Raw genomic sequence first — 10,764 nt, 5'->3', positions numbered from 1 at the left:
AACTGCACATCCATTTAACTGAAAATGCAGATAAAATGCAGATATGCAGTATCAAAAATGATTGTGAAACACTGTTTTCTGCCAAATCTGCTAAAATTAGGTGAGAAGGAAAAAAATCAAAAAAAAAATTAAAAATGGTGTGCCCGGGGCTTGAACCCAGGACCTGTTGTTACAATCGCTGAGAACATGCCAGTAGAGTAGAAGTAGTGATTTGTTAGGTTGTAGGTAAGTAGGTAGTTATTATGGGCCATCGTTTCGTCCGCCCGTTCAGATTCCAGCCCTTTAAGACCACCCACGGCTGAACTTTCCCACTCAACCAGCCCCACTCCCTTGCCCAGTCCACCCACGTCTCTTCGGTCTCGCTGCTCCACAAACTTCCACGCCTCGCATTGAAACCCTCGCCCGCCACCAATCTCGCCGCCGCCGCTGACGCCATGGACAACACTCCATCGTGGCACCGAGCGATCGAAGATCTGGCCCGTGATGATGAGGCTGCCCACGCGGATCTAAGGGAGATCGCGTGCTGGTTTCCTAACATCGGCATGATGCGCCACCATACCCGCAGCCTCATCAAGGTCATGACGGACGACGAGAAGCGGCGGGCAATGCCCCCCGGGCCGGGGGTTGCGCCTCCGCTGATCCTCCGCTTCGCGATGATGGAGACGCGCTCCGACGACCTGAGGCAGCGCACGAGGTGGTGGATGTATCGCTCCGCCACCACGCCCTCGCCACACCCAGATCCGTTTCGCGTCGCGTCCAGGGCGCAGAGCGTGCGCGACATCGTCCTGGCCCTCCCCGCCCCGGTGAACACCGCCTACCAGGATAGATTCCAACCCGAGCTCCTCGTCCATGATGACATCTCCGACGCGGAGTCGTCTGACGACGACGACTCCGAGTACTGCAAGGTCGACTCCGACAACGACTCTGGCTATAGGGGGGACACTGGCACATTTGATGAGGAGGAGATAGAGGTCGTCGTCCTGTCAGACGACGAGCCGGAGATCCAGATGGTGGTGCCCGTCGTCTACCCCAGGGAGGGTGGTCACAGGGCTCGTCCAATCCAAGTGGACCTGCTTCCAGACATGCCCGACATCGTCAAGCAAGAGCTAGTGGAGGAGGCAGCGCAGGACGCGGTGGCGGAGCCGACAAGGATCGGCAACAAGGCTGTCAAGAGGTCTTCTGCAGGGGAGGTGCACCGCTCCGAACGTCTCAAACGCCTGAAGATGTGAAGAAGAATGAAGACTGAAGAAGAAGATGAAGTAGTTAGGTATGCTGCCTATAAGTTCAGCATATAAGTTAGAACTATTTTGCGTTTAGTTAAGTTAGGTGTGCTGCTTATATATTCAGCACATAAGTTATTTGTAATGCTGCTATGGGAACCGCTGCAAGTTTATGGCTGAACTGATGCAAGGTTATCGTTGAACTGCTATGCTATGATAATCAAGTGATGATATGTTGCAATGTTGCTATTTTGTTGTGTTGCTTCAATTTGTTTACAATGCTGTTGTTGTGTTTGCCATGCTGCTGTGTTTGCCATGCTTCTGTCTTTGCTATGCTGCTGTCTTTGCCATGTTGCTGTCTTTGCCATGCTGTTGTACAAATATGGTGTGGATAGCATGTGTTGTTCTGTCCAAAAATAGCATAAACTTAACATTGTAGATTCAGCAGATACTTAATCTGTACTAGTTCATCTTTGTTTAGTTCAAATTCAGGACATGTTGATCAAAGTGCCAATTCATTTAAATTCATCTTCAGTTAAAAAAATACAGTTAACTCATACAAATTGAGCTAACTAAAACTGCAAACAAATACAATTAACTCATACAAATATGTGAGTCTTCAGTTAAACTCATAGTCCATTTAACTACAGATTCAATTAACTGAACATGCAAAAAGAGCCAAATTGAGTTAACTGAATTTAAAAGTAACTGAATCTTCAGTGAACTGGAAATTCAGTTTACTGAATCTTCAGTAACACCTTGCAACAACATAACTTGGGCAGTGATACAAATGCAGTAAACTAGAATCAGTCATACAAATGCAGTGCACTAGAAGCAGTCATACAAATTCTGTGCTCCAACTTAACTGGCATAGAAATGAACCAACTTCACTAAAGGAGTACAACTAATTAATAGCTCCAACTTAAGGCAGCATTACACAAACAATGAATTACTCAAATTCATCTAAGATCTCCTTCACCCTCCTTATCTTGCTCTTGGTCTCCTCCTTGTGCCTGAACAGATCACCAATCATGTACTCTAGTTTCTTCTTCTCCTTCTTCAGCTCATCCCTCTGTGACACCACTTTGTCCATCTCTTCCTTCATGTTATCCATCTGTTGCTTCATCTCATCCCTCTCTTTCTCTGCCTTAGCCCTCACAACCTGATGAATGCTAGTGCTAGATTTATCAGACAGCTTCTTCTTCTCAAGCTCTTGCTTTAGGTCAGAAAGAGCAAGTCTTGCATTCCCCAACTCAGTAATTGCCTGCTCCTTGTCAGCCACCATCTTAACAAAATCTAGTTTAAAAAACCTCGGATCTTTTTCCATTTTTTCCTTCTCTCTCACAACCCTAAGATTTTCTTCAGCAAGATGTAAATTCTCACTGATCCTTAACTTGTTCTCATCATCATACATGCCCCAAACCCTGGCTAAACTCATCTTTAGAGTGGCAGGCCATTCAGGGTCAATCCACTCCACAAAGTTGCATTTAGGTATTTCCTACCAAATAAGAAAGAAAACAACTTTAGATAAATGAAAAGTGGTTCAGTAAATTAACAAACAAGATGTTCTTAAGTTCAGTTAAGCTAAGTTAAGCTCAGTTAAGTTCAGTTAGTTCATTTAAATTCAGTTAACTACACAAATAAGATGCTGCTAATGAAAACAATTCAGTTAAATTCACAAACAAGATGTTGTTAACATCCTAAGTTACATGCCACAAGTTAATAACGGTGAGATGACACATTCCAAGTTTGATTCAACTGTAGATCTACTAACCTTTTGTGCACAAGCAAGATACCTCCTACCACTATCAACTAATTCAAATGAGACAAACTTCTCATAGACACACTGGTGTTCACATCTAGCTGCAAGATCTGGAGCAAGTCCTGTCCACTCAGAGCAGAAAATGATGGCAGGAACAGGAGCCTACAACAAAATATAGTCAGCAAAATTCCCCATTCTTGCCCTAACCCTAACTCGTAGAGGCATAGTGACGAACTGACTTCGCTTGTGACAGAGTAGCCGTCGGACGAGGAGCTGGATCCTTCACTCCAAGATACCATGGCGGCGAGGAGCTGGAGCAAGGGAAGGAAGCGAGGGAGCAGAGAGATGAGTGGAGGGTGAGCTGCCGATAGGATAGAATATTCCAACGAATATACCAACACAGCTGCCACTTGGTGCTGAAGTGCGGGTTGAAAAGGCAAGAAGGCAGGGGGCTAAGTGTAAAAAGCCGTGCGCTGACCAGCCAGGCCACTTGGCATCCAGTTGGCGAGTTGTGATTGGTCTAGGACTAAATTTGCACATCCATTGCAAGTTCAGGGATGAAATAATCAGCTTTTTCAACTACAAGGACTAAACCATCATCTGACATGGAAGTTCAGGGACCTAGGGTGCTATTACCTCGTGATAGTAGTACTTGGGATATCTAGCGGTCTTGGATATTATGGACCCCTCCTGTAAAAGCTGCGTTGGACCGGGACGTTTGACAGCCTCGTGACCCGACGCGACACACTCCTGCTCTCGAACGTACGTGCTTCCAAAGAGTAGCGGTGCATGTAAGGGGGGAGATGCTCTCTGCCGGAGCGGCAAACGTGCACGTGAACCCCTTCATCTTTCGGGCGGGTGCAGCGTGGCGTAGCGGCCCATTCCGCTCGTCACGTTCTTCCCCTGATGCCATCGGCGTGCGTAGCCAGCCACTCGCTCCGGTCACTCACGCCAAGGCTCTCGCCCGTCACCGGTGCTACGTGCGTTGACCGGGCCAGGAGGAAGCGACGCGTCTTGGTCACTTCACGTGCCCTCGGGTTCCAGAAGCGGCTGCCCTGCCCTACTCGCAGCGGCGCGTGCAGCATCGCATCCGCAAGTAATCACGGCCTCACGGGCACGCAACAAAAGTTCCCACGTACGTACCCGAGGAGAGAAAGAAAAAATTGCCGTGGCGGTGTGGGCGAGGAGGACAGAGCCTCCTCTCCTCCTCTGCTCGACCAGTTTCTTCTCTTCTGGCCTCTTCTGCTTCACAATTCACGTGTCACGTCCTCTTTAAGCCCATTGAAGATCGCCCCAGGCCCCAACCACCCGGAGTAGAAAGACAACGCACCGGAGCCCGACGTCGTCGAGTGTGGTTTCGTGAGCACGGCCGCTCTCGAACCTGCCGCATGCAGCACGCTGTTTTCAACGGGGCCTTGAAACGGGCGCGCCGGACGTGGACGGGCATACGGACATGCCCGGAGCCCCGTGATCTGGGACTCGGAGACGGTGGCGGGTGGGTGACGAGATGCTTCCCTCGAGTATCGGTGGCAGCTGCAAATGCCATCGCCTTCTCCGAGTCGGCTGTCGGTACCTCGATGAGTGCGCTCGTTTTGTCGTGCCACGGTCCGGCTGCCTGCCTGCCTTTGTGACGCGGGTACGTAGTACGGCTGCCCGTTTTCTTCCTCGTCGTGAATCCGTGAATGGATGGATGGACAGCTTTGCTTTCGGTACGTACGTCCCCTTTCGAAAAGCTTGTGGTTCTGGGATGTAGATCGACGGCGGAGATTAAACCGAGTCTATGAGTTGCAAGGCATAACGAAGGTCGAGCTCTCGTTTGACACGCGTCTCTTGCTTCTTTGAGTTTATTTTCTCCCTCTCAATTTTGTAACTTGTTGTTCATCCTCTCCGGGTTCCAGTCTATTCTTTCTTTTTGTGCATCCAACGTTAGCTTATACCTCTCCTCTCTTTTTTTTCTTCCTTCTGGAAAAAATGTCCACCCATGTGGCAGACATTTTAGTCGCCGCGGCGTCACGGACGGCCTCCCCTTCTCCCGCTTGTTTCCTATCAGTTGATGGTTCTTCATTGGCATGGTGGCTCGTCAATCCTCCCCCACAACTTTTTTTCTCTTCGTCATCCAATGAATGGATTATTGGAGCTTGAGTCATCATTTTTGTTCAACCTCCTGAGGCCATCCATAAGGTGTTATCACTTTGGTTTGCCATTCAATTTCATCCAACAATGACTTAAATTGATTAGTTGTTGCAAAGTATCTACTCTTGGTTGTCCGCGCCCGTTGGAGTAGCGGCGAGTCACACACCGTCTTTGGTGCCTTCGGCCGCGTCCAGCCGTCTGGAGTCTCCCCCCATTTGAACGACTGGACGTTGTCTCTCGCGAGCGGGGTGGACCTTGTTGGCGGCAGGTAGGATGCGTGAGGGGCTGCCGATCGGCGACACATCCACGTCGATGGCATCCACTTCCTTGGCTGCAACTTCCTTCGCTGCCGCTTCCCACTCACACTGGCGGCACACCGCTCCCTCCAGGTGAGGTTCTCCTTTTTTTCAGTCGACCATCACGGCGGAACAGAAACACTCTATCGAGGCATCACTCATGTCGGTGGTGGGGGCGGCGTACTCGGCGACAACATCTACGGTAGCGGCTTGAATGGAGGAGCAAAGGTGGAGGGTGGCGATGTCTCAAATGCGGAAAATGGTGGACGGACGCAGGAGGACGCCGATCATTTGGTGGACTCAATCAATTTGGTGGAATTTGGAGTGGGCCATGTCTGTGTGGTACGATGTGACGGGCGTGCCCAAGCACGTCCGGGTCTCCCCATATCCGCCCCAGGTAGGGATCGGATATGGGGGTGTCGGTTAGCCCAGACGGATAGGGTTTGTTTGAGGGGGGCTAGCCCGATCGCGATTTTGTGAACAATCACTGATCGGACCGTTCGCTCGGACGTATAGGAGGCATTTGAAGAGACCTGTAGATGCTCTTGGTTCAATTGATTACTAGATACATGGACACCTGGTCTTTCTTATATGTGTATCCATTCACATCATCAAATACATTAATAGATGTATGAATGAATCTTAATTCAAGCACCACTTCATCTCATGGCTTGGTACTCCGAGAGAAAATCAAAGCTATCCAAAATAAAACCATGGCGGTTGCCACTGGCAGCCAAACACCGGTGACTTGAGATCTTACAAACAAATGGTGGAGATTAAAAAGAGTTGAGGTTTAAAGGGATAATATTTTTAGTTTCATCCAGCGCAGATCCAGTCAACTTCAATCTGCTAACATCATCTCTGAACTATGTATTTCTCGTCTCAGTTAGTTCCATTGATTACTGGAGTATATCAACATCGGTTATTTGATTTTGTATGTGTATCCGTTCACATCATACATAACATACTGGTCAGAGGTGGAGAATAAATAGAGTACTAAAGTTTTAAGGGATAATACTATCAGTTTCATATGGTGCAGATTGGGTCGACTTCGATCTACTAACGCCACAATCGATCTTCGTATTTCTTGCGGCAGTTAGTTCAGTTGACTATGAGATTATGGACATATGTTTTTTGGTTTATGTATGTAACCATTCACATTATCAAATACATTGATGAATTGATGTGCAGCTGGATTTAAATGCAAACTGGGCCACTTCATTTGTTGGATTGGTACTCGATGAGGAAAACTGCTCTGCCAAGATGAAGCCACGATGGTTGCCACCGGACACCAAAACATCGATTATTGAGACCATGTAAACCACAGAGATAAACAAATGGAGATTGAAAAGAGTCTTGAAGTTTTAAGTGGTAGCATTGCACATTTGATATGGTTCACACCGGTTAACTTCGACATACCAATACCACGACAGTTTTCCTTATTTCTCGTGTCAGTTAGTTCCATTGATTGCTAGATATATCTACATTCTTTCTTTGGTTCTACGTGTGTATCGGTTCACATCATCAAATACATTAATGAATGGATGTATGTGTGAATCAAAAATATCCAAGATTAAACCATCACAGTTGGCACCGACCAACGCCGGTGACTAAGACCATACAGATCAATGATATAGATTAGAAATAGTATTTAAGCCTTAAGGAATAATATTGACAAGTTCATATGGTGCGGATCGGGTACTTCCATCAACTGACGCCATGGTCGATCTCCTTATTTCCCGCGTCAGTTAATACCATTGATTACTGTATATATGGATGCCAGATCTTCAGTTATATGCGTGTATTCATTCACATCATCGATAGGATGATGAATAGATGTATGGGTGAGTAATGTAACGCCACGACCGATCATATGGTGCACATCGAGTCAACTTGATCTACCAACGCCACAACCGATCTCCTTGTTTCTTGCTTCAGTTAGTTCCATTGATAGATAAGTATATGGATGTCGGTTCTTCGGTTCTATGCATGTATATGTTTGCATCATTAAATACATTAATGAACCGATGAACCGTTGTACAGTTGAATTTAAATGCAAATGGGCCACTTCATCTGCTTGATTCGTATTAGACCAGGAAATCAAAGATATCCAAGATAAAACCATGACTATTTCCACCGACCAGCGAAACAACGGTGATTTAAGATCATACAGATCAATGATGAAGACTAAAAATAATATTTAGGTCTTAAGGTATAATATTGTCAATTTCATATGATGCGAAAGGGGTCAATTTCAATCTAACCTTCTCCATTTCTCATATCAATAGTTCTGTTGGTTACTGGATATATGGACACTCGTTTTTCAGTTATATGCTGATATGCATGTATCCATTCACATTATTGAATACATTAATGAATGGATGTATGGGTGAATCTAAATGCAAGTGTCGATTCATCTGATGTATTGGTACTAGAAGAGGAAATCAAAGATAATACGAATAAAACCATGGCAGTTGTACCGCCCATCAAAACGCCAGTGATTTGAGACTGTATATATCAATGATTGGGGTTAAAAGAGTACTTAAGTCTTAAGGAATAATATTGCCAAGTTCAAACAATTTGGATCTGGTCAACTTTCATGTACTGACGTCATGGTTGATCTTCTCTTTTTTCGCGATAGTTAGTTCAATTGACTACTATGTATATGTACGTCAATTCTTCTGTTATATGTGTGTATCCATTCGCATCATCAAAATACATTACCATGAATGGATGTATAGGTGAATCTAAATGCAACTATCATTTCACCTGGTGGATTGCTAGATAACCACGGTAGTTGCCTCCGGCTAGCGGAACATTGGTGATTTGAGACCATATAGATCAGCGATGGAGTTTAAAAAGATTTGTTTAAGTCTTAGTGAATCTAAATGCAACTATCGTTTCACCTGGAGAATGGAGTTTTAGTCATCTTGCCCATGAGGCATGGTTCACAAGTATCAAATGATTCATAATCAAGTGATTCCAAAAGTCCATCTGCATGGGGTTTCTTTATACGTTTTACACCAATATGACCTAAACAGCGGTGCCACAAATATGTTGCATTATCATTATCAATTTTGCATCTTTTGGCATCAATATTATAAATATGTGTATCACTACGATCGAGATTCAACAAGAATAGACCATTCATCAAGGGTGCATGACCATAAAAGTGTTGGGGAACATAGAAATTTCAAAAAAACTCCTACGCACACGCATGATCATGGTGATGTATAGCAACGAGAGGGGAGAGTGTCGTCCACGTACCCTCGTAGACCGTTAAACGAAAGCGTTATGACAACGCGGTTGATGTAGTCGTACGTCTTCACGATCGACTGATCCTCGGTACCGAACGTACGACACCTCCGCGTTCAGCACACTTTCAGCTCGGTGACGTCCTGTGAACTCACGATCCAGTAGAGCTCGGGGAAGACTTACGTCAGCACGACGGCGTGGTGACGATGTTGATGAAGCTACCGTGGCAGGGCTTCGCCTAAGCACCGCTACAGTATGATCGAGGTGAAATATGGTGGAGGGGGGCACCGCACACAGCTGGGAGAGATCTTTGTGATCAACTTATGTGTCTAGAGGTGCCCCCCTGCCCCTGTATATAAAGGAGTAAGGGGGAGGCCGGCCGTCCTTGTTGGTGCTCCAGGAGAAGGAATCCTCCTCCTAGTAGGAGTAGGATTCCCCTCTTTCCTACTCCTACTAGGAGGGGGAAAGGAAGGGAGAGAAAGAGAAGGAAAGGGGGGCGCCCCCCCCTCTCCTAGTCCAATTCGGACCAAAGGGGAGGGGGTGCGCTGCCTGCCCTAGGCCGGCCCCTCTCTCTTTCCCTTATGGCCCAACAAGGCCCATTAGCCTTCGGGGGGGGGGGTTCCGGTAACCCCTCCGGTACTCCAGTAAAATCCCGATTTTACCCGGAACTCTTCCGATGTCCAAATGTAGGCTTACAATATATCAATATTCATGTATCGACCATTTCGAGACTCCTCGTCATGTCCGTGATCATATCCGAGACTCCGAACTACCTTTGGTACATCAAAACATATAAACTCATGAAACCGGTCGTCATAGAACTTTAAGCGTGCGACCCTACGGGTTCGAGAACTATGTAGACATGACCGAGACATTTCTCCGGTCAATAACCAACGGCGGAACCTGGATGCTCATATTGGTTCCTACATATTCTACGAAGATCTTTATCGGTCAAACCGCATAACACTATACGTTGTTCTCTTTGTCATCGGTATGTTACTTGCTCGAGATTCGATCGTCGGTATCCCAATACCTAGTTCAATCTCGTTACCGGCAAGTCTCTCTACTCGTTTCGTAATGCACTATCCCGCAACTAACTCATTAGTTGCATTGTTTGCAAGGCTTATAGTGATATGCATTACCGAGAGGGCCCAGAGATACCTCTCCGACAATCGGAGTGACAAATCCTAATCTTGATCTATGCCAACTCAACAAGTACCATCGGAGACACCTGTAGAGCACCTTTATAATCACCCAGTTACGTTGTGACGTTTGGTAGCACACAAAGTGTTCCTCCGGTATTCGGGAGTTGCATAATCTCATAGTCATAAGAACATGTATAAGTCATGAAGAAAGCAATAGAAGTAAACAAAAACGATCAAGTGCTAATTTAACGGAATGGCTCAAGTCAATCACATCATTCTCCTAATGATGTGATCTGATAACCCACAAGTATAGGGGATCGCAACAGTTTTTGAGGGGAGAGTATTCAACCCAAATTTATTGATTCGACACAAAGGGAGCCAAAGAATATTCTCAAGTATTAGCAGCTGAGTTGTCAATTCAACCACACATGGAAACTTAATATCTTCATCAAAGTATTTAGTAGCAAAGTAATATGATAGTAGTGGTAACGGTAGCAAAAGTAATGTTTTTGGTATTTTGTAGTGATGATAGCAATAGCAACGGAAAAGTAAATAAGGGAAGAACAATATATGGAAAGCTCGTAGGCAATGGATCAGTGGTGGAGAATTACGCCGGATGCGGTTCATCATGTAACAATCATAACATAGGGTGACACAGAACTAGCTCCAGTTCATCAATGTAATGTAGGCATGTATTCCAAATATAGTCATACGTGCTTATGGAAAAGAACTTACATGACATCTTTTTTCCTACCCTCCCGTGGCAGCGGGGTCCTAGCGGAAACTAAGGGATATTAAGGCCTCCTTTTAATAGAGTACTGGACCAAAGCATTAACACATAGTGAATACATGAACTCCTCAAACTACGGTCATCACCGGTAAGTATCCCGATTATTGTCACTTCGGGGTTAACGGATCATAACACATAATAGGTGACTATAGACTTGCAAGAT

At 45.9% G+C, this 10,764-nt stretch overlaps 1 protein-coding gene across 1 annotated transcript; it reads right to left on the bottom strand.

Moving 5' to 3' along the window:
• Window positions 1-2,169: 2,169 nt before the first annotated feature.
• On the bottom strand, window positions 2,170-3,281 carry LOC147986666 (uncharacterized). Its single transcript, XM_087540115.1, has 3 exons — window positions 3,222-3,281; window positions 2,995-3,144; window positions 2,170-2,718 (listed from the first exon to the last, which is right to left on the bottom strand). Exons 1-3 carry the CDS (start codon window positions 3,279-3,281, stop codon window positions 2,170-2,172), a joined length of 759 nt encoding a protein of 252 aa, XP_087396241.1.
• Between the last annotated feature and the right edge of the window lie 7,483 nt (window positions 3,282-10,764).

Source organism: Triticum urartu, chromosome 2A (genome assembly GCF_056163025.1).
Source record: "Triticum urartu cultivar PI428250 chromosome 2A, HENAU_Tu73, whole genome shotgun sequence".
NCBI lineage: Eukaryota > Viridiplantae > Streptophyta > Magnoliopsida > Poales > Poaceae > Triticum > Triticum urartu.
The sequence above is the reverse complement of the archived record's forward strand: the minus strand, read 5'-3'. Positions and strand labels throughout refer to the sequence as shown.